Here is a 25077-nt window from a genome sequence, read left to right as displayed (position 1 = left end):
AATAGTAATAATTTACAGTACTAAGGTGTCTTCATTCATGGTATTTTCCCATGGAAAAAAAAGGGGAGGGAGGAGGCTAATAATGTGTTATGAAACAATAGGGAAAGGGGGGGGAAAGGAAGAACCCAGTACAGCAAAATCAACCATCAAATAAATAAACCTCAGTAATTGAATCACCAAGTCAAGAGAGCTCACTCTCCTGAAGGTCAGGAATGAGGAAAGAAATGGATATAGACAGGTATACACACACACTTTCCCTTCTCTCTATAAATTCAAGATTTCATCCAAAGCTTTGGTTTCTGGCAATAAACATGGAGTTCTATTTGTCCATCTCCTGTTTAACATGTTTCTCACATGGACAGAAGAGTTCCTGATAGGCAAGCATTTTCCCTTTCTGAATCTCCCCTCTTAGTTTCTACATGGAAGGTGTCCCACTGGTTTGCTCTACCTTAGGAGTGGCATGGAATGTTAGATTATTAAACCAATGGTGTGTGATCAAATACAAAAGAAACCAATCATCAGTAGGACCTAGTATGGGTTCACTTCTTAGGTTCCACCTTTAAGTCTGAGAATACGACTTGAGGAGATTGCGCTTAGGGAGATACCTGAGTCAGGAGGAGTCTGAAGGTGAAGAAGATGCAGAGTCAGATTTGGGAGGAGCCTCAAAGTCATGCTTGGGGAGGAAAAGAACCTCAAATCTGAAGCCTGAGGCAAGGATAGAATGAGTAGCATAGTCTGTGGGTCGGCTTGCCTAGGGCAGAGAGATTGAGGTTCAGTCAACAACCTGAACAGGTGCTTGGTTTGTATGGAAAGAATTTGAAGTCATTCTGGCTTAAGACAAGTTACTTGTTTCATGTGGTTATTGGACTGGTAGATTTGGACTTTCAGTAGACTGGATATATCTTGATTTCATAATGGCATCTGAGAAAGTTTGATGTGATCAATTTGTGGATAAAACATAGCTGTCTGTTATTTGTAATTGGGAGAAGGGCCTTGACTGATATCAGTTGTGTTATGGCCTTAACCCACCATGCTTAATGTTCTACGAACAACCTGAGCAAAGTTATAGGAGCCAAGTTTATTAAAAGCTAGACTGATTGCTCAAAATACCTAAGAGTAAACAGGGATGAGTGTAAGTTATAAATTTAATTAAAAAAATTTAAGTGTGCAACACAGAATGAGGATGATATAACTTGATCATAGCTCAAATAAAAAAGACCTGGGATTTTAGTTTTCCAGTGCGTTAGTTCCTTAGGGTTGCCATACAAATTACCACAAACTGGGTGGTTTAAAATAACAGAAATATAATTTCTCATAGTTTTGGAGGCTAGATGTCTGAAGTCAACGTGTCTGTAGGATTGATTCCTTCTGGAGGCTCTGAGGGAGAATCTGTTCTATGCCTCTCTCCTAGCTTCTGGTGGTTGCTTCTAATCCTTATCACTCCAGTCTCTGCCTCCATCTTCACAGGACTGTCTTCCCCGTGTGTCCATGTCTCTGTATTCAAATTCACTTTTTACAGGGGTACCAGTCATTGGATTAGAGCCCAACTAATCCAACATGGCCTCATCCCAATTTGATTACTTCTGTCAAGGCTCTATTTCCAAATAAGGTTACATTCACAGGTACTAGTGGTTAGACTTGAACATGTCTTTTTGAGAGACACAGTTCAACCCACAACACCCAAGTGTGGTCAAAAACATGATACAACTCCTGCTAAAGGACTGACATTACAAGGTGAGGCTACATCATGATAGATAATCCTGGGGAAGGAGGGTGAGAGTCCTTATCAGTCAATCTAGGCACATCTAGAGGACCTCCCAGCAGCGCCTGGCATTATCGAACAGCTCCCTCTGCTTCCCTTGGCTTCCATGACGACACAATCCCATTTCTTCTTTTGTCGTTCTGGCTGTTCCTCCTTGGTCTCCATTGCTGATACCTCTTCCCGCCTCAACCATTAAATGATTGTATCCCTTGGTGTTTGAAGTTTTCTTCTCTTATTCTACATATTTTTTCAGAGTGAGGTGATATTCACTGTCATGATTTCAGTTACGATTTATATACTGATAGCTCCAGAATCTTGTGGAGACATCCTTGAAATCCAACTAGACATCTTCACTTAATTATCTTAAGCATCTCAACTGAAAATATCTAAAATTGGATTCATCTCCCTCCTTGCTTTTCAGTCTCAGTATTTGTCTAAGGTAACCTTCATAGGAGTACCTGGGTGGTTGTTATGGATTGAGCTGTGTCTCCAAAAATATGTGCTGTAAATCCTAACCTCCATGCTCTGTGGTTATAATCCCATTTGGGAATGGGTTGTCTTCATCATGTTAATGAAACAGGATTAGTGTAGGGTGTGTCTTAAATCAATCTCTTTTGAGATATAAAAGAGATAAACAGTGTCATGGATTGAATTGTGTCCCCCCAAAATACCTGTCAACTTTGCTAGGTCATGATTCCCATTTATCGTATGATTTTCTACCATTTTGTCATCTGATGTGATTTCCGTATATGATGTAAATCCTATCCCTATGATGTAATGAGATGGATTAGTGGCAGTTATACTGATGAGATCTACAAGATTAGATAGTGTTTTAAGCCAATCTCTTTTGAGATATAAAAGAGAGAAGCTAGCAGAGAGCCATGGGGACATCATACCACCAAGAAAGCAGTTCTGGGAGCAGAGTGCATCCTTTGGACCCGAGGTTCCTGTGCAGAGAAGCTCCTAGACCATGGAAGATTGATGATCAGGACCTTCCTCCAGAGCTGACAGAGAGAAAAAGCCTTCCCCTGGAGCTGAAGCCCTGAATTTAGACTTGCAGTCTACTAGAGTGTGAGAAAATAAATTTCTCTTTGTTAAAGCCATCCACTTGTGGTAATTCTGTTATGGGAGCACTAGATAACTAAGACAAACAGGTAAGTAAGAGAAGCAGAAATGGGGGAAAGAGATGCCAAGTTACTTGTAGATTACCCTGGAGCAGAAGCTCAGAAGAGAAAGAAGCGTTCCTCCAGAGCCTACAGAGAGAGAAAGCCTTCCCCTAGAGCTGGCACCCTGAATTTGGACTTCTAGCCTCCTAAACTGTGAGAAAACAAATTTCCGTTTGTTAAAGCCACCCACTTGTGGTATTTCTGTTATAGCAGCACTAGATAACGACAGTGGTGCAAAGGGTTAAGCATTTGATTACTAACCAAAAGGTTGACAGTTTAAACCCACCCAGAGACACCTTGAAAGAAAGTCCCGGTAATGTGCTTCCAAAAAGGTCACACCCATGACAACCCCATGAAGCACAGCTCTATTCTTCCCTACACGGGTTTTCATGAGTTGGAATTAACTCATTGGCAACGAGTTTGGTTTTGTTTTGTCCTTCATATCTTCCTTTCCTTCACGCTCCATATCTAGCCAGCCACCAAATCTAATTGACTATACATCTGAACCATCTTGCAAATCTATGTAATTTCCTCTTATTCCCACTGCGACTACCTTGATTCAGGCCAGTGTTCCCTTTGTTTGGATTACTGTAACATATTTTTAATTTTTCTTCCAGCCTGTAGTCTTATTCCCCTCAAATCCACTTTCTACATAGCAACAAGAATGTAAATAATGATCAAGTTATTTCCCTGCTTAAAACTCTTCAATGGATTTCTACTACCTTTGGGGTATGGAAACCCTGGTGGCACAGTGGTTAAGAACTATGGCTGTTAACTAAAAGGTCGGCAGTTCAAATCCACCAGGTGCTCCTTGGGAACCCTATGGGGCAGTTCTACTCAGTCCTAATCCTCTCGATGGCAATCGTTTTTTTTTTTTTTTTGGTTTTGAGGGCATGAGTCAACTCCCTAACATGGCCTAATAGAAACTGCATGGCCTGACCTCTGCTTACTTCTCAAGCCTCATTTTCCCTTCTTTCTTTCACCCCCCGACCCCATTTTCCCCTCCACATCTTTATACATGTTGTTCCTTCAGCCCAGGACACTGGGGTCTCTCTCTTTACCTAATTACCTGGCACTCATATTTTAGGTGTAAGCTATCCTTTCTTCCAAGGAGGGCTTTTCTGAGCCCCAGATTCTTTGCTGCCATCAGTGAAAGGTCTGCCACATTGCACAACTCCAAGGGTAAAATTTGTATTGTGATATGTGTGAATGGTGCCCCAAGGTTGTGCAATGTGCGGTGCGGTGACCCAGCACACTTTGTTCCTCACTGTCCTTGTTTATATCTTTCCTGCTGGACTGCAAGCTCCATGTCTTATTCACTGCTATAAGCCGGGCATATAGCATAAACTTAATCAATATTTATTGAATTAAAAAAATGAGGTTTAAGAGAGAAAGGACTAATTGAAGTGTGTATAAGGAAGAATGCTGGGGTAGAAACAATCCTGGAAACCATATCTTTACAGAATAATTTAAGGGACAGAAAATAATGAGTTTAGAGACATTAAGATTTAGAACAGATATAATAACTGCCTTCAATATTTGTAAGGTATCATGTGAAAATGAACCATATTTATTCCATTTTATCCCAAAAAAGCATAAGTTAAACAACTGAAAGCAAATTATAGAGAAGTGAATTTGAGCCTGATAATAAAACAGAAAGAACTGTCCTGTAATGAGAGCTATTTAGAAATGAAACATGTGGCTCACAAGGTAATGAGTTTTGCTTCACTGAAAACATTCAAGTATAAGTTGGAGGTCCACCTGTTGGTATCATTGTGGGTGGCAGCCGAACAAGAAAGCCTTTGAGAGTTTAACTAAAAATGTCTGATTTTGTGACAGTAGGGACAGTTTACTTTTTAGTTGAACTCAAGCATTTATTTAATTTCTTCTCTCTGCATGGCACTATTGGAGATTTAGGACTGCGAGACTCATCCCTGCCCCCAAAGGTACAGAGCCAGGTTTGAGGGAAAGTGCCAAGCTCCAAGGAAGCAATTAGAAGGCAGAGTCCTACAGAATGTCATCAAGTATCTAAATATTTGGCACAGCGATTTGGTCAGTGACTGGAGATGAGAGTGTGATTTTGTCTTGTGCTGGAGGGCTTCCTGGAAGATGAGAGGTTTGAAAAGGGCCTTAGAGGTCTGGCGAAAATGTTAGAGCAGGGACTACCTCACTAGGAAGAAGAATGGAGGCAAGATGGTGGAGCTCTGTGAGAAAAGCAGACATGGGCCAAATACCCAAATAGATGCATTTCGCACCTCTACTCACAGCATCAGTCTGCCACTTAGCTTTACGGACCTTTTGTTTCCTCAGATAGAACCCATGAGGAAGATGGGACAAAGGCTGGCCTGAGAATTTGTTAGAGCTCTGGAGTCACGCCTTGCCTATACTGAACTCCTTTAAATATTTGGGGTTCAGTGGATGAGTCAGATGTGACTCAGCTGCTCAAGAGAAGGAGGGGAGTAGGGGAAGCCCCAGGATTAAAATTGCCTGACAGGTTGTAGACCAAAGGTTCATGTATCTTTTATGTACATTAGGATACTTTTTGCTGCAAGTAACTAAAAATCTAATTAATGGTGCCTTAAACAAAAGGACAATCATTATCTCACCTATTGAAAATTCTGAGGTAGTTCTGACCTTGGCTTGGTTAATTCATGGGTTCAACAAAGTCATCAATGACCTACTTCTTTCCATTGTTCAGACTGTCTTGTTAATTTATCCACTTAGAGTGGGTCCCAAGAAGGCTTCTGCAATTTCAGACTTCGAATATGGACAACATTCAGAGGCAGAAAAAAGCCTGATAGTCTTCCTTTAAGAGTAAAGGAAAACTTTCCCCAGTGGTCCCTCAGCCAACCTCTCCCATGTCTCATTGGCCAGGATGTACCACTTACTGGCGAGGGGAAATGGAATTACCATGGTAGGGACTCAGCTTCCCTGAAGCACATGGTTGCCTGAGATCTGATCAAAATCAGGGTTCTTTATCATGGAAGAAGAGGGGGATGGCTGTTGTGTGAACAGCCAACTGTGGCTGCCATATTTCCTTCCTAGTTAGGATGATAAGTTCTTTAGGTATGATGGAGGCTACAGTAGAGATGACCTGGTCAGTACTGCTTACCTTGCCTGACCTGGGGGTCCTAGTCAGGATATACTGGCTCAGCCTAGTCACCTGTGATTGGTGCAGTGGTAGGGCCTGAGATTCTCACTGGAACAGTAGGTGGTGGGTTCAGTCAGATGGTCTTTAAGACAACCCACAGTCCTTACTACGAGCCTGATATTGTGCTATATGCCCTTAGTACAATATCTTGTGTAATCCTCATCTCAAATCTGAAAGTCAAGGATTACTATTCCTACCTGCAGATAAGGAATTGAAATTATATAACTTGCCCAAGGTCAAGTGGTAGAGTGAGGATTTTGAAATCAAGTCAGTCTAAACATAAAATATGTGCTTCTCCCATTATGTCTCACTACCTTTTTCTTCTACCACTTGTCTGCCAGTTTTTGTCATACTGTGGTAGTTTGTGTGTTGCCATGATGCTGAAAGCTACGCCACCAGAATTTCAAATACCAGCAGAATCACTTCCTTCTTTAAAGGAAGACAACTAGACAAGTTTCAGTGGAGCTTCCAAACTAGGAAGACAGGTCTGGTAACCTACTTCTGAAAATTAGTCAATGAAAACTCCGTGGATTATATTATTGTCTGATATAGTGCTGGAAGATGAGTCCCCCAGGTTGAAAAGCAGTCAAAATACATAATAGCCACAACAATGGACTGAAACACACCAACAATCATGAAGATGGTGCAGGACTGGGCAACATTTCATTCTGTTGTACATAAAGTCACCATGAGTTGGAGGTTATACACCAGCAACTAACAGCAATAACAACAACCACCTCTTCCTTCCAGCTTAGAGATTCCATGTGTCTTGGAATGTGACTTAGACCAGTGCTTCTCAAATTGTCTTTGGTAACAAACCAGATAATAGAAAAATTCCAATCCATTATATTTTTGTAAAATACAATAAAATGAATTTCTAGGAAAATGAAATGAAAAAACAACAAAGATATGCAAAATACAAGCCCTGGGTGTTTTTTTCTTCTTCTTCTTCTTCTTTTTTTACCTCAACCTAATAAGCCCAAAAATATTCCATGAAATTTCTACAAAGTTTTGTAAACACTATTTTTGTATTTAACCTTACCACATACTGGTAACAGTTCGTAGGCCTGCACTGGTCTTCAGACCCACTGAGCAGCACTGACTTGGACAGCTTTCTGGTTCTATACTCTTCTCTAGACTGCTGCTCATGATGTTTGCAGCTTGGATGCCCCAGTTGAGAGGATGATAAAATTGCTGGTTGTAATGTTGAGCCACATATCAGAGGAAGAGTTGAGATTTTACATTGCTTTTTTAATAGGGACTTCTGTTTTCATCAAGAAGTTTATATCAGATATGAAGAAACAATTTCTTGATTGTGATTTTCCGTCCTTATGCTATGTAGGAAAGAGATTGAGGTCGATAATGATATGTGAGATAGAAGAGACTCAGGGAATAAAGAACCTGTGCACCAAAAATAAAGGTCCATGCTTGGAGAAGTGCTGAAACTCCCCAGCTGAATGTGTCATTGAATGATGATTCATCTTGGCAAAAAATATGAGCTTCTTGATTTGAGTAACTCTACAGTTGTGTGTGGTTAATGCTTGGATAGTTATTATTTTTCTGACGTAAAAATGACTTCAATCTGGTGAGATGTATTTATAAATATATAGATCCTTTCATTTACTAGGAAATTCCAACAAACGTATACTAGGGAATCTCCTCAATACATCTAGATTTGTTCTCTAATATTTAGGAAACCTGGAATGATCATATGTCCAGTGTATAGCACTTAGAATCCCTTGCAAACTCTATATGCGTAGAAATTAAAATCCACCAGAAGCTCTAAGACGCTCAAACATCTACCCCTCCCCTCCATTCACAGATGATTAGAGCACTTGTCTCGTAGTCTTCCATCTGTTGTCCTCTACTGACCTTGCTTTTACTGCTATGAGCCTGATGGACTTCAGTACTCTTGTGGATGACTCAACCAAAATGTGGCTTTTTAATTTCATGACCTCTATGTTTTTATGTTACCAATAGGAAACCCTGGTGGCTTAGTGGTTAAGTGCTATGGCTCCTAACCAAAAGGTCAGCAGTTCGAATCTACCAGGCACTCCTTGGAAACTCTATGGGATGGTTCTACTCTGTCCTATAGGGTTGCTATGAGTTGGAATCGACTCGACAGCAACGGGTTTTGTTTTTTCTTTGGGTATGTTACCAATAAGGGAGAAAAACCTGATGATCTCTGTAAAGATTACAGCCTAGGAAACCCTGTGGGGCAGTTCTACTCTGTCACATGGGGTTGGCACCTAGCAACAACACAACATGTTACCAGCGACCATTTCCTCTGCCTCTATTCAGATATCCACTCTAATGGTCGTAGCCTGGACTTTGTCATGTCTCAAAACTCTCCTGTCTCCCAAAATCTCTTAATCCAGACAATCTAATCTCTGACTATAAACTCCTCTCCTTGATGATTTAGATCCTCCCACCAAAACTTTTCCTTGACCTCATCAGAACCTCAAGTCCACTGGCTCATCAGCATTATCCTGTTTTATCAGCTATCTCCTGTCTTCCCTCACTATTCAACTTTGAATCAATGGTTCATCTAGCAAATCAGGCTCTTACCTATACTCTTAACTTCCTCTCTCCCTTGTCCTTTTTTTCTTGCACTTACGGGGCAAACCATTCTGTCTTCTTTGTGTTCTCACCAGGCTGCCAAGAGATGCCTGAGAAATCTTATACAATTTGGCAGACCAGTTCAGTTCATGATAACCTACTTCAACTGATCTCTCAACGCTGCCTGGAAATCTACCATGCTTCTCTAGAAATGTCCACGCTTTTGCAAATACCCTTACAAATCTTTGCCTCTCTCCTCAAACCTTCCTGCATCCTCTCCTCTTTATTCACCCTTTTCAGAGAAAATAGAAACCATCTGATGCAAGTTACCTCAACCTCCTGTCAACAAGACTTCCAACCTACCTATTTCTGTATCCATCATTCTTACTCTTTTCTGTTATTATTCAATGGAGGTCTTTCCTCCTCCATTCAAAGGCTATCCTTTCCTCTAACTATCTCTAAATCCCAATCGCTTCCTGCTTTCTGAGCTACCTGACTTCACCAGCTTTCCCATCTCACACCTCTATCTTCAACTTCTCTGTTTGCCCAGCATCTTGAAACAGTTGTCCACACTTATTTTCCTCGCTTTCTCACGTCCCATTAAATACCCAACCCCATCTAAATCCCACCCCTGCCAGTCCCCTGCATTCTTCTTGATAAAGTCACCAGTGACCCCCATTTGCTATATCCAATACACTTAGCTCTTTTGTCTTAATCCTACTTGATCTTCCAGTAGAATTTGATCCAGTTGACTATTCACTCCTTCTTGAAATAATTTCTTTCCTTGTCCTCTGGGAGTACGCCCTTTCTTGTATTTCTTTTACCACTCAAACCACACTCTATCAATTTTCTTTGTTAATTTCTCCTGCTCTGACTTATAATTATCTGAGTTCTTCAGGGCTTGGTTGTGAGCTCTTTTCTCTCTTTATGCTATACTCTTTCCTTTGGTGATCTTATCTGGTCCCATGATCTCAGTTACCATCTCTATATCATGACACCCATGTATCTATCTCCAGACTACTTCTTTATGTCCAGCTGGCCACTCAGGACATTTTCACTCAAAATCTCAGAAGCACTTACAACTCAGCAGAGCTGATGTAGAACTTATCACCTTTCTTTCCAAACCTGCTTCTCCACCCAATTGTTCAGTCAGGAACCTAAGGTTCATTTCGGACATCACCTTTCTCATTGCTCTTATCTAAACAGTTGCCAGATTTGAACCCTCACATTTTTCTCAATCCCTATTTATTACCACCTCAGTCCAGACTGTGGTTTCCTCTGGAATAGAAGTAAATGGAAGATCTATATGCTCCTCTCTACTTAATAGCCTTCAACGGCTTCGCTTTGTGCTTAGGTTGAAATCTAAAATTTTTACTATGGCCTGAATTATAAGGCCCCTGTCCACTTCATCAAGCTCATCTTAAATCTCCCCCATAATGTCCCTCACTTGCTGTGCTTCACCTTTTAGTTTCTCAAACATGTTGAATTCTTTCTTACTTCAAGTCCTCAGAACATGAGAGGCCATGGAGAAGCCAGAGTGACCAGCTACGTTGCCCGTGAGTATAAATTTAGTCTTGCTTCAGAGACATGCCCTGCCCCTGCCTGCTCATTCTTTGTGGTTCTAAGGAGTCTTTAAATATGTGACTTCCTCTGCCTAACATTCTCACCACCTCTCTCTTCACTTGACCAACTCCCACTCATCCTTCATGTCCTGCTGAATGTCACCTTCTTGTGGAGCTCTCCCCTCCAGTTCCCAGTCTAGGTTAGTTGCTCTGTTAAAAATTTCCACTACTCGTTAGTAGCAGTCATAATGATAATAAAACTGCGTGGCTAACTTTGTAATGCGTGTCTCTTCAGCTAGTCATTAAATCCCTGAGGGCAGCCAGGGACCATGTCTCTCTTACTGCCTTCTTTTCCAGCACCCAATACAGTATCTACTGCATAGTAGGTACTGAGTGAATAAATGTGAATCTCATAAAAACTCTGATTTGGGGCAAAGACCAGGGAGAAGCCAGTTTGCCTCTGTTTTGATTTGAGTGAGTCTCATCATTGTCAGATATGAATGTAGAGATTACTATGTAAGAAGGTTATATTAGTTATTTATGCAGCATACAGGCCACAGTTAGTAATTTAGCCCTGGTGGAGGGACTATGGTAGGATTGGGTTGGGAAATGAAGGCCTCCTTTTCTGAATAATCCGGGAAGACTCCTTCAAAGAGGCAGGATATTCTGGGTTTTTTGTTAGACAAACTATGGACTTGGTTATCCAATGGCTTCATGACCTTAGGAAACATTTTTTTTTTTTTAATAATGATAAGGGAATAATCAGGGTTGTCGTTGTTAGGTGCCGTCAAGTCGGTTCTGACTCAAAGTGGATGCTATGTACAACAAGACAACACACTGCCCAGTCCTGTGCCATCCTCACAGCTGTTTTTATGCTTTGAGCCCATTGCTGCAGCCACTGTGTCAATCCATTTCGCTGTCCATTTAATTTACCAAGCATGACGTCCTTCTCCAGGGATTGGTCCCTCCTGATAACATGTCCAAAGTATGTGAGACAAAGTCTCATCATCCTTACTTCTAAGGTGCATTCTGGCTGCACTTCCTCCAAGACAGATTTGTTTGTTCTTCAGGCGGTCCATGGTATATTCAATATTCTTTGCCAACACCATAATTCGAAGGCATCAATTCTTCTTTGGTCTTCCTTATTCGTTGTCCAAAATTCAGGATAGTAGGTAGAATTCTCAATTTTCAGGCTGCTTGAAGATAAAGGTCCTTGGATGGTGCAAATGATTTGTGCTTGACTACAAACTGAAAGGTTGGCAGTTTGAATCCAGCCAATAACACTGTGGAGGAAAGGCCTGGGGATCTACTTCTGTAAGATAACATCCACTGAAAACCCTGTGGAATACAGTTCTACTCTGCCACACATGGGGTTGCCATGGGTTGGAATTGATGGCAACAGACTTGATTTTTTTTTGCAGATGAGCAACAATGATGGAGAATGAGCATATATGAACATTCAGGGTTGTAATCAAATAAAGCTTCTACATAGTTAATCTAATATATATTTAACAGTATGTGTAACTATTATTGCTCTGACTACAATCTATGTTACCTGAAGGCATCTACGTTAAGCAATTCACTGGCCTTATACAACTCTCCTGCTCTCATTGCTGTTGAGTCGATTCCATGTGATGCTATAGTGGCTATAATTCATATTTTGTTTGCTTCACTAAGCCATGCATTTCTGAGACCAGCTTCAGGGAATTGGAAGTAGACACTCAAAAATGTTATTTCCCTACAAGTTAAGTTCAAACTATTGTTTCGTTTTAAGAAGACATCAGGGAATATTTTTGGTTTAAAGTTTAATGTTTAAAGATTATCTCAGGGCAATTGTAATTGTTTTGGGGGGGTTCATCCAGCCTCAAGGGCTCCAGAAAGTCTGAATTCCATGAGAATTAGAAATTCTGTTCTACATTTCCTTCTTTTGATCAGAATTCTCCTATCTAATCTTTTTTTTTTTTTCATGAATCTTTTTTATTTTTGTGGGAGACAGGGTGGAGAAGGGAGGGAGTGAAACGGATTCTTTAAGGTTTTTTTTTTTTATTGTGCTTTAGGTGAAAGTTTACAGCTCAAGTTAATTTCTCATACAAAAATTTATACATATTGTTTTGTGACATTAGTTGTAATCCCCACAATGTGACAGCACACTCCCCCTTTCCACCCCGGGTTTCCTGTGTCCATTCAATCAGTTCCTGTCCTTTCCTGCCTTCTCATCCTGTCTCTGTGGCACAAGTACAAGGTGTGGCAGTGGTTTTTCATGGTCCTAGCACCTATCTGGAGAGGAGCCGCCCATTTGGTCTTGCGTATGTGATTGAACTAAGACACACACTCCTCACATGTATTGTTTTTTTTTTACAGCCCTGTCTAATCTTTGCCTGAAGAGTGGGCTTCGGGGATGGTTTCAATTCTGGGTTAACAAGCATCTGGGGGCCACAATTTTAGGGGTTCCTCCAGTTTCTGCCAGACATTAAGTCTGGTCTTTTCATATATATTTGAGTTCTGCTTCACACTTTTCTCCTGTTCTGTCTGGGACTCTCTTTTGTGTTCCCTGTCAGGGCGGTCATTGATGGCAGCCAGGCACCATCTAGTTCTTCTGGTCTCAGACTGGCAGAGTCTCTGGTTTATGTGGCCTTTTTTGTCTCTTGGGCTAATATTTTCATTTGTCTTTGTTTTTCTTCATTCGCCTTGGCTCCAAGTGGAATGGGACCAATTGGTCCATCTTAGATAGCTGCGTACAAGCTTTTAAGACCTCAAATGCCACTCACCAAAGTGGGTCTTCTATAGAATCTTTGATTAAAATGTTCAGTAATGGTAGCCAAGCATCATCCAGTTCTGCTTTCATGGCAAAAGAGGCCGTTTTTCATGGAAGCAATTAGTCACACATTCCTTTTCCTCTCCCTGTTCCTGGTTCTCCTTCCTCTGTTACTCCAGTTGGATAGAGACCAATTGTTGTATCTTAAATGGCTGCTTACAAGCTTTTAAGACCCCAGGCACCACATAGGATCAAACTGACTACAGCAACTAGAAAGATTAGATAGGAAACTTAGGGAGCAGTGAGTTTGTGTTAATAGAGGAGGAACAATTTGGAAAAGGAGGGTTAGAATGGTTACACAACTTGAAGAATGTAATCAATGTCCCTGAATTGTACATGTAGAAATTGCTGAATTGGTGTATGTTCTGCTGTGTATATTCTCAATAAAAAATAAATTAAAAAAAAAGTTATTTCCCTTCTTTCCCTCCCAAGTGCAGGGCTGGGACATTTTCTCTTTCCATCCAGAAATGGTGGATACAGGAGGTGGAAGGCATTGTAAGGAAAGGTCCAGGTCTAGCTATTGGCACAAGCACAGGTGTGGCAGCTGTTTTCATGGTTCTAGCACCCAGCTTTCCACCTGGACCCACAGGAGCACTCCCGCAAATGTTTAAGGGATGTTGTTAGTTGCAGCCAAGTCAGTTGCAACTCAGGGCTACCCTATGTGTGAAAACCCCATAAGGTTTTCAAGGCTGTGACCTTACAGAAGAGCAGGTTGCCAGGCCTGTTTTATGAGGCATCTCTAGGTTGGTTCAAACTGCCAACCTTTCTGATAGTAGTCAAGTGCTTAACTGTTTGTGGCATCCAGGGACTCCATCAAAGGGGTAGAACTAGTGTTATTAAGTATTACTCTGTGCCAGGAGCTTTCTATGGATTTCTGCCTTTATTTCTCATGGCTTCTACACCTTTAGGGAGTAATTGTTCTCCCATGTTGCAGAAGAGAATACTGAGGTAAGTGATGTCCCAAGAGCATGCAGCAGGTAAGTGGCAGCCCTGGTCTTTAAGCCAAGGTTTGTCAAACTCCAGAGGCTGTGCACATCATCACTGTTCTGTGGAGTAATAGGTAAGCCCAGCAACTTTTCCTCAGGTCTTTTTTCTCCTCCATGTCCTCTACAGTCAGAGTGCCAAGGAGGCTTCTGGAAGCTCAAGGCTGTCTGGCTGCTTAGCCCCACTGGGAGAGGGGAGCTGTTGATTACACACAGATGACTGAGAGGCTGTCTGGAAAAGCACCAGCACGGACTCTGCAGACATAGGAATGTGTCCCAGAGGAGGGTTTAAGCAGGAATGGGGCCGGGCTGACTGAAGGACTTACATGCTGTAATTAGGAGCTATGGGCTTGAGGGAAATTTAGAGGTCATCTGGTTTAGTGGTGTAAACCTTTGCACCGTGAAGGGCTGCTTCTAATAATTTGCCCCAGAGACTAATCTATTTTAAAATATTTTGGCTGGTTAAAAATTATTTAAAGAAATAATTTTATTTTCTGATTTTGTTAATCAAATGTTTAATATGTGATTACTAAATAGAGCTTCTGGTTAGCAACCTACCTTTCCACACAAAGTGGATGTGACTCCTGCAAAACACAGAGAAGTGATTTTTCAGTGAACTTGTGCAGGCTTATGGGTGGTAGAGGTGGTAAATGTAAAATTTCCTTTAGGCTTTTCCACGTTTTGGAAGTTGCTCAAAGACATCTCCCCTACTTCACTGCCATGAGTGCCTTCAAGAACCCGCATGAGTCTGGCGGCCCGGGGTGGAAACCATCAATCCAGACTAACTTCCTTGTTTTATTATTGTGTAAATTGAGGTTCAGACAACGTAAGCAAAAATTTTATAGTTGCTGTGTGAATTAGTGCCTAAAATGCGGGTTGAGTAATGGGCCATGTGTCACCTGGGAACCACGAGCCCCTCAGAGAAGTAGAGATTACTAGTTCATTCTGCAGCCAGTTCTGCCACTTGTGAAAGTTCAAAGATCTTCCTGCCATTTTAAATTCTGGGCTTCTGTTATTTTGACCTAGCTTCTATGTCTTTGGAGAACTGTGTCTGCTTTTCCCCGTAAAACTTCAGGTCTAAAGCTAGCCCCCACAATTCCACAATTAAATCCACTCATGCAAATGTTTTGAGAAGAAAATGTCGTAGAATAGGCAGCTTCTGTCATTGAGCCAGGCTTATTCTCTCCTCTTTTCATCTCTGCTCTCATCCTCTCCCTTCTGGAATGTGCCTCACTTTCAAAATGGAGGAAACTGTCTACTTTTTATCCCTCTGCTTTCCGTCAGTGGGTAGTTAGGGTAACCACAGATCTGACAGGTTTCTTCTGACTGATTGCACTCTCCTCACCTCAGTTGCCAGGGCCACAGGTAATTCTCATTTTCCATTGTCAGCCACACTCTGGTAGTGAGGGGACAGAGTGGACTTGGGAAGAGATGAAGTGGTTGCTCTTCTTAGGCAATCTGGTTTATTGCAAAACAAAAATAAAAAGCAAAAACCTCTGTGCTCCTAGTTTGTCATGAATTGAACTGTGTCCCCCCAAAATTTGTATCAGTATGCTAGACCATGATTTCCAGGGCTGTGTGGTTGTCCACCATTTTATGATCTAATGTGATTACCCTTGTGTTATAAACCCTAAGTGCTATGATGTTAATGAGGCAGGACTGGAGGCAGTTACGTTAATAAAGCAGGACTCAATCTACAGGATTAGGTTGCATCTTAAGTCAATCTCTTTTGAGATATAAAAGAGAGAATAGAGCAGAGAGGAGAGGGACCTCATTACCACCAAGCAATAAGAGCCAGGAGTGGAGGGTGTCCTTTGGACCTGGGGTCCCTGTGCCGAGAAGCTCCTAGAACAGGGGAAGATTGATGACAAGGACCTTCCCCCAAAGCTGACAGAGAGAGAATGCATTCTCCTGGAGCTGACACCCTGAATTCAGATTTCTAGCCTCCTAAACTGTGAGCGAATAAATCTCTGTTTCTTAAACTCATCCACTTGTGGTATTTCTGTTATAGCAGCACTACTAGATAGCTAAGACATTGTCTAAAACACATACACACCTTCATACCCAAGATTCCATACCTGCCAAGGAAGTTGTGCTAGTTTTCCAGATGAGAAAATGAGTCTTAGAAAAGTGAATGTATTAGACTGAGCCTAAAAGAGAGAGGACTGCAGGAAAGTAATGTCCATGATGATGACCCATCCATGCACATTGATGCTTACCCCAACAACCCAGGAGTCTAAGGTAGCATTCTAACACAAAACTATTTCTGATGAAATTCTTAGAAGAGTGTGGTAGCTTTAAAATATGTTCATAAATTCTTTGATATTCCTCCCTTCAAAAGATAGAACCTGATTCCACTATACTTGGTAATTTACTTTAGCAAATGGAATGTGACAAAAGTGATGATGTGAGATTTCTGAGACTAGGTCATAAAAGACAGTGTGACTTTCTACTTGATCTCTCTCTTGAGTCACTGGCTATAGGGGAAGCCAGCTGCCATGTTGTAAGGACACTTAAGAAGCCCTATGGGAGGCCCATGTGACAAGGAACCAAGGCCACCTGCCAATAGTTATGAGGAACTGAGGCCTTGAGCCAACAGCCAGGTGAGTGAGCCATCATAGAAGTGAATCTTCCAGCTCCAGTCAAGCCTTTAGATGAATGCAGCCCTGGCTGACATCTTGCTTACAACCTCATTGAGCCAGAGCTATCCAGTTAAGCCACTCCCAGATTCCTGATTCACATAAAATGTAAGATAATAAATGTTTGTTGTTTTAAACTGTGAAATTTAGGGGCAGCAATAAACAATTAATAAAAGGGAAAAGTGTTTTATGCTATGATCAGTTCTCCATTTGGCCCATTACACTGTGGCCAAGCCATATCAACATTTCTGAGCCTAAATATATATGCCCAGTGCTGACTAGCTCAAAATAAGCGTTCATTAAAGTGTAGCTACTGTTGACATTGTATTAGAAGTATGGCTCTCCAGGTGAGTTTCTGTCTGTTGGTTCAGAGGCCCTCTTACTACTCGTGAGGTGCCAACCTCAAGTTTAAGTTAGTATGCATTGCCTGGCAGTGTAGACCACATCTTCCATGCCAAGGGATTCAGGGCATCTTCTCCAGTCCAGTAGAGAGAGCCTAAATGTAGAGAGCCTCAGTCTCTCTCTCCTTGTCTTCTGCTAGCCTCCATTCTTAACCCCAACCTTTCATCTCAGAATTTCAGCTTTGATGCTTCCCACTTCCTTCCTATGGTTACTTTAACCGAAGTGAGTCAGGTCTTACTGAAAAACTGACCACAGTCAGTCAGCTCCCGCCCTCCCCTAGACCCTGGCAAAGGGTAAGGGGGATCAGTGTTTACTTAGCCCAATCTTTCCCCCTCTCTCCTCTAAGTCACGGGGCTTTGAGTAGGGCTTCCCCAGCCACCATGCCCCTCCCAATAGACCGCAGCCAGAAGCCAACCTCACATATATCTGATGGCTCAGAGAGGGGATAGAGAGCGGCAACAGCTTGAGTCTTTGGGTGTCCTGTCAAGTGGGCAGATTTGATTATCTTCCACTCTGTAGGGCCCAGCCCTAATGCCTTTCATCTCAGCTCAAGGAGATAAGTGGAAGCTTATAGTTGTGAATACCAAGAACAACCAACCCTGTGCACTGGGACCACCTCTTGTTATCAGGAGCTACGTTAGCACTTTATCTTACTTAAACCTCAGTATAAGCCTGTGAGGTAAGAACCAGGCAAAATAGTGTTCACCCCTAGACCTTTGGAGTTTGAAGAAGCAAAAAGCATACTAAAAGCCTTCCCCTCCCTATTTTTCTAATTTTGGTATGTAGAGGAAAACTCAATAAACAACCTGCAATATGCAGATGACACAACCTTGCTTGCTGAAAGTGAAGAGGACTTGAAGCAATTACTGATGAAGATCAAAGACTACAGCCTTCAGTATGGATTACAACTCAACATAAAGAAAACAAAAATCCTCACAACTGGACCACTAAGCAACATCCTGATAAATGGAGAAAGGATTGAAGCTATCAAGGATTTCGTTTCACTTGGATCCACAATCAATGCCCATGGAAGCAGCAGTCAGGAAATCAAACAACATATTGCATGGGGCGAATGTGTTGAAAAGACCTCTTTAAAGTGTTGAAAGCAAAGATGTCACCTTGAGGACTAAGGTGTACCTGACCCAAGTCATGGTATTTTTAATGGCCTCATATGCCTTTGAAAGCTGGACAATGAATTAAAGAAGACTGAAGAAGAATTGGTGCCTTTGAATTATGACGTTGGTGAGGAATACTGAATATACTATGGACTGCTAGAAGAACGAACACATCTGTCTGGGAAGAAGAACAGCCAGGATGATCCTTAGAAGCAAGGATCATGAGACTTCGTCTCAAGTACTTTGGACATGTTATCAGGAGGAACCAGACTCTGGAGAAGGAGATCATGCTTGATAAAAGTGAAAAAGCGGAAGACCCTTAATGAGATGTATTGACACAGTGGCTGCAACAATGGGCTCAAAGATAGCAAAGATTTTGAGGGTGGCGCAAGTCTGGGCAGTGTTTTGTTCTGTTGTATACGGGTTGCTACGAGTTGAAACTGACTTGACGGCACCTAACAACAACAACAAACAATACAATCACATCCTTAGTCATGAAAATTAACATGATCTTACATCTCCTTGGAGACCTGGTGGTGCAGTGGTTAAAAGCGATGGTGAGCTACGGCTGCTAACCAAAAGGTTGGCAGTTCGAATCCACCAGCTGCTCCTTGGAAATACTTTTGGGGCAGTCTTACTCTGTCCTATAGGGTCGCAATGAGTCAGGATCGATTTGACGGCAAGGTTTTTTTTTTTTTTAAATCTCTTTAAAGGCATAAGGAAAGGTCCATGGGAGGACCATGGTGGTCTTTGCTTTGGCTTTTGAAGGAGAATAACTTTTCCTCCTGGAAGAGGGTAGCTGGCTTCCTCTCTCTGGAAGGCAGAATTCATTTACCTTCTCTGTTCTGTCTTGATGGTGTAGTGGTTAAGTGCTATAGCTGCTAACCAAGAGGTCGACAGTTCGAATCCACCAAGCGCTCCTTGGAAACTCTATGGGGCAGTTCTATGCTGTCCTATAGGGTCACTATGAGTCGGAATCGACTTGACGGCAGTGGTTTTGGTTCTGTCTTGAAAGTGTTGAGGGAGCAATTTTAATCAAAGAGAAGCCATCGAACACCATAGCATTATTTTAATAAGATCTATTTATTTATTCAAAACTAAAATCTGTTGTGAAGACAGATGAACAATATAACATTCCCAGAGGAATTGAAATACTTCTAGTTATAACTGAGTTCTATTAGAACCAACTTAAGTTGTTATAAATAACAAGCTGGCCACAGCTTTTAAGAATAAAGTAGTTGGGGAGTGAGACTAGGGAAGTCCAACCCTGGCTCCATTCCTAAGAGTCTTTGTAACACTCTGGAGCCCCAGGCCCAGGGACAAGAGAAATTAGAGGGAGGTCAGGGCAAACAACTCAACAGCTGTAAAATGTGGTTAGGCTTAGGATGGAAGCTTCAGTTGGCTCCCCAAAGAACTTTTTTTTTCCTTATATAACTTACAATTTCTTTAAAAACACTAAATACCACAGGCTGTTATCCTATGGAAACAGCTTAAACACAGGTGAAAAACAATAAATATTGAAAAACTTAAAATATTGCGCTTCTTTCTAAATAGTTCAGAGAGAAGCTCAGTAAATAAATAGAAATGGGAGTTGAGGTATCAGAGGTAATAAATATTCTAGGAGAGAGGTATGATAGGGTTTTCCGAGGAGCTGGTTTGTTTCTCCCAGAGCCTAGGATCTGATCTTGGAGACCTCCAATTCATGTCCTAGAGTCTAGTAGAGTCGCCATGTTGGGTTTTTTGCTTCTTAGAATGTTTTAATTTTTTATCTTCATTGTCATGTAGGATTCTATGTAGTTGATGAAGATGTCAAACTCACTCATGGCCTTGTAGACACCTTTCTCTTGGAGCTGTGTAGGAAGAAGAGAAGTATTTAGTTAGATCCCATCTGACTGAGTAAGTGGTTCCTCCCTATCACTTGGGTGCAGCATGACCCTGGGGCACAGAAGTTGCACTTGCTCACTGGTGTTGGGAGGCGAAGGGACAACCCCGGGAATCTGAAGCTCTGTCCACCTGTCTTGGGAAAGACTGTGCATTGACCTTTGTCTTCTCCAGGCTTGAGGCACAGCTAGCGGGTAGCAAGGGTACTCGCTTCCCAACGCATAGTCTTAAATATGGTGCCTTTTCAACAATTTTAAAGGTCATATGTTCACATGATGCTTATTCAGAATTCGATGTAAAGACATTAGAGGAAGCAGTTTGAAAGCAAGACAATGAGAGAAGTAGAGAAGGGAACCAAAGAGTGGGCGGGCCTTTTTTGTACACTTGTGTTCCCACCAAGCCAGCTCTGCCCTGCCCCTCAAGTCTACCTTCAGAGGATTCGCGCCCCCTGATGTTAGAACTGGCCCAGCATCAGTCCCCAGCCCATGAAAGGGGACACAGGTCACACAGCTTCTGGGAAACAGGGTTTAAAAGGTTCACGGGCACTTGGAAGCGTGAAACCCCATTTGGTTTGGGAGTCAGCATTCTCAGCCGCCTCCAGCAGGTGTGAGTGGCAGATGGAAAGCGGGTGGACCAACTCCAGACAAGTGAGAACTTGCCTCTGTTTCCTGCTCTGTCTGAGTTTTGGGGAGCGTAGTCTGAACCCCAGGCATGTTTGTATGTGCACATTCACGTGTCAGCTTCCTGCACGTGTGGGTTCAGCCTCGATTCCCAACAAGCGACTTTCTGTACTTTCTGTTTCCTTTGTCACTCTCCCCACCACCCTGCCCACTGTGTACGCAGGTTGGCTGGCCAGGCAAGCCCGCAGGCCTGCGAAGGCGAGGAGCAGTCATTTAGAAACCCCCAAAGACACTTCACAGAAAACAAATATAACCCAGGTGGCAGCTCCTTGCTGGCTGAGGGGGTCACACCATGTGCTGGGTTCCCACACTCCCTCTGAGTGAAGAACGGGGTCTGCTTAGCACTGGCCACCCCCACACCTGCCCTCTGGGGAGTGACCAGGGTCGACCATCTGCGCTCTCACCTTACTGAAGGCTTCCTTCACTTGCTCCACCGCTTTGCTCCTATTTTCACAGGGAAGAAATCGGTGCTGTGAGAGGAAAAAAAGTGTCAATACCTTAACTCTCAGCACTGTGTCCACAGCACTCAGATGACAAGCTGCAGTTCATGTGGAATGTCCACCCCCTGCAGCAGCCTGGGAAACCTGAGCCCAACCTCATCCTTACCCACTGTGCAGGGAAGAAACACAGCGTGGAGAGGCAAGCTGCATTTCTCTGGGGTCACTCTGAGATGTTTGCAAGGCTTCGATGACACCCAGGTCTCGCTCAGGGCTTCCTCCCCAGAGCGCCATGGTGTCTCCCAGAATGCTGAGCTAGACATTCTTAGCATGTCCCTTTCCTGCCTCTCTGACCTGTCACTCTTCTTCAGTCTCACCCACTAAGGACCCTTTCTACGTCCCTGAGGAATGGAGACTGTTGTCACAGTGACACTGACCAGGCCCTTTGCACAGCTTTGTCCTGCATATAGGGCCCAACGGATGTTTCAATATCAGGGAGAAAAAAAAGGAGGCCAGCGGAGAAGGTGTCATGTCAGTTGGAGACACAGGTTACCTGGGGGAGAGGGGCTTCTTCATTGGCACTCCCGCCCAGGGGTGAATATTCCCCAGGCCTTTCTAAAATGTCAGGGAAAAAAACCCTGGCAGTCACTGGCTCTGCTTAGGATTCTACTTCTAAAAGGTCCAGGAAGAAGTGAGCAGGGTTTGGCTCTGCCCAGGAGCCTCACCTTCTGAATCCCTCCTGCCAAGCCCAGGGTCTAGGTCCAAAGGGACAAGGGTACCTCACTGAAGCTCTGGGCCCCTTTCATGTGAGAGAGGGGAGTAGTTAATAAGCCACAAATGAGTCACAAATAACAGGAAAGCTGTTTGCAAATCTTCACATGTGAGTGCCTAGCAGCCACCCCACCCCCTGCTCAGACAGAAATGAGCAAGAGATCTGACTGACTCTGGGTGCTTTGCCCAGTTGTGTCCCTGGCTGCCTGTCGGTGTGTCTCTGGGGCCTACTGTTCCATAGGAGGTGGGGACAGCCTCCAGGGGAAAAACTGGGCTTCTACTCACACAGCGCCGCAGCCTGATCCTGAGGGTCGTCAGCTTTTCCCCCAGGGAATTCACATGCTCCTTGATGTCGGGGCCGTGGTTTTCAGCCTGCGGCATCACCACCTCCAGGTAAAACTTGATCATCTCTGACAAGGCTTGGCAGCCCAGGTAACCCTAAGGGCAGGAGCAAGAGCATAGGGATTGTGACTGGGAGAATGGGCTGCTGCAGCTCGCTTGAGAGGACATCTCTGTCCTCAGGGACCCTCTTTAACCACTGCCTCCCCCACCACTGAGCCCTTTGCAACCCTCCAGCTGCTGGCTATGTGCTGAGTTAAGATCTTCCCACTTCTCCTTTTCAAAGCGAAGGAAGCAACCTCAGCTCCCGGTAGTCACGGAACAGTCTCCCTTCCCTTAGTCTCCCCGCTCACCCCCAACACCCCCACCCGTCCACTGGCTCCCTGCTCTCACCTTAAAGTCCTCCAGCAAGGACTTGTTTAACAACATGTTGTCCAGCTGATCCTTCTTTTGCTGCAAGGAAAATGAGAGCACAGTGAACCAAGGTTTGGGAAAATACCTGAAATGGGTGTCTTTCTGATTCACTTTATTTATAGAGTTTTTAATCTGTGCTGCTCTGGCTCAAAAAGTGAAGGGAGAATTTTAAACAGAATTCACTGGTGCTGGAACCATTAGTTAAAACAGGTCCTCCCTTGAGATCAAGCTGTTGAAAAAATCTGGCTGATTTTAATGTGAAGGCAGAAGCTTGTCTCAGTCCTGGACCTCTTTTTGCAGAACCACGACTCAGCTTTAAGTGGCACCCAGGACAACCCTTCAGTGACTTGTGCCCCTCTCCCACAGACCGTGCTTTCCTTTTCTGTCTCCCTACTGCGGACGCCTAGTCTGGGCTCTGCAAGGCGTCTAGCAGGAGAGGCTTCTGCTAATGCAGGTTCGCCATGCTTGGAGCTTCCCAAACTTGAGAAGGCAATTGCCCTACTGAGAAGAGGCAATTTGTGTTTCCCTGCCACAGAATATGGAGCACATGCTCACTGCCAAGCAGGCTCTTCTGGATTTCTCCCAGCCAATAATCTGAGCTCCAGAGGAATTCTACAGAAGTTTCTGCACTTCAGAGACACTGTGCCTTTACCTTTAAGGCAACTTTACCTGCACATTTCCACATCATCTTGGACTTAGCAACTCCCTGAACCCATGCTTGAATTATGACTCTCTTAAGGATCTGAATTTGGAGGGCACGAGTGCTGGGGATGGAGTAGAGAAGGAAGAGGGTTCTTGCAATTCTAGTAGAGCGCCTAGTCAGGCAGTCCCAAGAACAGAGAAAGGACAGGAGGGAACCATACTCACAAAGAAAGTCTTCACCCTGTCAAAGGCCATCCGGAGCTCTCGGAGCATGTTGGGCAGGCTGCCTGGGAAGTAGGTGCAGCTGTTCTCAGACGGGGTTTCCTGGCTCTGGCTGGCCCCCACCCCAGCCAGGAAGACCAGGCAACAGAGCAGTGCTGAGCAGGCCATGGCGGAGCTCTGCCTTCTGTGGTTTGGTTTTGCAAGAGCAATCCCCTGACATGCAGACCTCCACCTCAGGTCCCCCTTTTATACATAGGTTGAGTGGGACCTCCCCATTCATAAAAGCCACAGACTTAGAGATTTCCCGTCAGAGGTTTTTTTTTTCTAATTGGAGCTCCTCCCATCCTTAGGCCTCCCCAACTTTGCATTGGTCGAACCTCTTACTCTTAATTTCAATTTTTGCATCATAAGCAGAAAACTAGTTTAGGAGAAACTTCTTCTGCACTATGGCTATTTTTAGTGTGGGCCTCACTCTCTCTTTAAACAATTTTTTCAGCTTCTCCTAATTAAAAAAAAAAAAAAAAACAGTTGATTTCATGATGGAACAGCTGCTCTCTGTGCAGAGATGCTGTGGCTTCCACCAGCTTCCACAGTCATGTGGACAAATTGGCTACTCCATAATACATGGGTTGAGAAATAATTGGGTCTCCCCCCCAGGATCTGGGTTGAATACCCAAGGTTCTCCTTGCTGACTTGGGAAGCCATCTCAGCTCTCTGGGCCTCAGTTTCCCCCAAGTAGAATGAAGGAATGAGCCAAATATCCTCAAAGCTCTCTTCCCATTCTCCCATGATACATTTCAGGCTTGCCCCTTGAATAGCCTGGCTCCCCACAGGACAGGCAGGGTCACACATGTGCTCCAGACTCTTTCCCTGGCCTGAGATTTAGATTCTCAGGTCCATATCTCCACCTCCGAGGCTGTCCCACTGCTTGGGGGGAAGTTAACAACAGTAGTCAGTTCTTACTGAAAACTCTTACATGCCTAGGAGGGAGCCCTCACCCTGACCCTAATTACCTCAGTTTTGTAGATGAGGGAACCAAGGCAGACAGGTTAAGTGCTCTGCTCAAGGTTACTGGGTGGGAAGTGAGGGCACCAGAATCTGAATCCAGACCTGCCTGACACCAAAGCCAGGCTCCTCAGCCTGCTCTACACTGCCCCCAGTGTGTGAAATAAGGGGTTGGATTAAATGGTCTTCAGAGTTTCTTTCAGGAGTCCCTGGGTGGTGCAAATGGTTAACATGCTTGGCTGCTAACCCAAAGTTTGGAAGTTTGAGCCCACCCTGAGGTACCTTGAAAAAAAGGCCTGGCAATCTACTTCTAAAAAACCAGCCATAGAAAACCCTATGGAGCACAGCTCTACTCTGGCACACATGGGGTTGCCATGAGTTGGAGCTGCCTTGAAGGCAGCTGGTTTTTTAGAGTTTCTTTTAGTTGTAAGCTTCTATGGTTTGAGACTTAAGTTTGAAAGAGGGAGAGAAGGAAATATAAAGAAGCAAAAGAAGGAAGTCAAAATTCCATGAGCCTGGACAGCAGGTCCCT

The 25077-nt window shown here is 43.5% G+C and overlaps 1 protein-coding gene across 2 annotated transcripts; it reads right to left on the bottom strand.

Annotated features, from left to right (window-relative positions):
• Nucleotides 1–15691: 15691 nt before the first annotated feature.
• Nucleotides 15692–24041, bottom strand: IL10 (interleukin 10). Of its 2 annotated transcripts, XM_003410277.4 has the most exons (5): nt 23544–24029; nt 22656–22715; nt 22209–22361; nt 21120–21185; nt 15692–20004 (listed from the first exon to the last, which is right to left on the bottom strand). In XM_003410277.4, exons 1-5 carry the CDS (start codon nt 23706–23708, stop codon nt 19912–19914), a joined length of 537 nt encoding a protein of 178 aa, XP_003410325.1. In that variant the 5' UTR covers nt 23709–24029; the 3' UTR covers nt 15692–19911. The 2 variants fall into 2 exon arrangements, with proteins under 2 accessions (XP_003410325.1, XP_023404127.1); XM_023548359.2 differs by lacking the exons at nt 15692–20004; nt 21120–21185 and having other exon boundaries at nt 21199–22361; nt 23544–24041.
• Nucleotides 24042–25077: the final 1036 nt, after the last annotated feature.

This window comes from Loxodonta africana, chromosome 20 (genome assembly GCF_030014295.1).
Source record: "Loxodonta africana isolate mLoxAfr1 chromosome 20, mLoxAfr1.hap2, whole genome shotgun sequence".
Lineage (NCBI taxonomy): Eukaryota > Metazoa > Chordata > Mammalia > Proboscidea > Elephantidae > Loxodonta > Loxodonta africana.
This window is presented reverse-complemented; position numbering and strand designations above follow the sequence as displayed.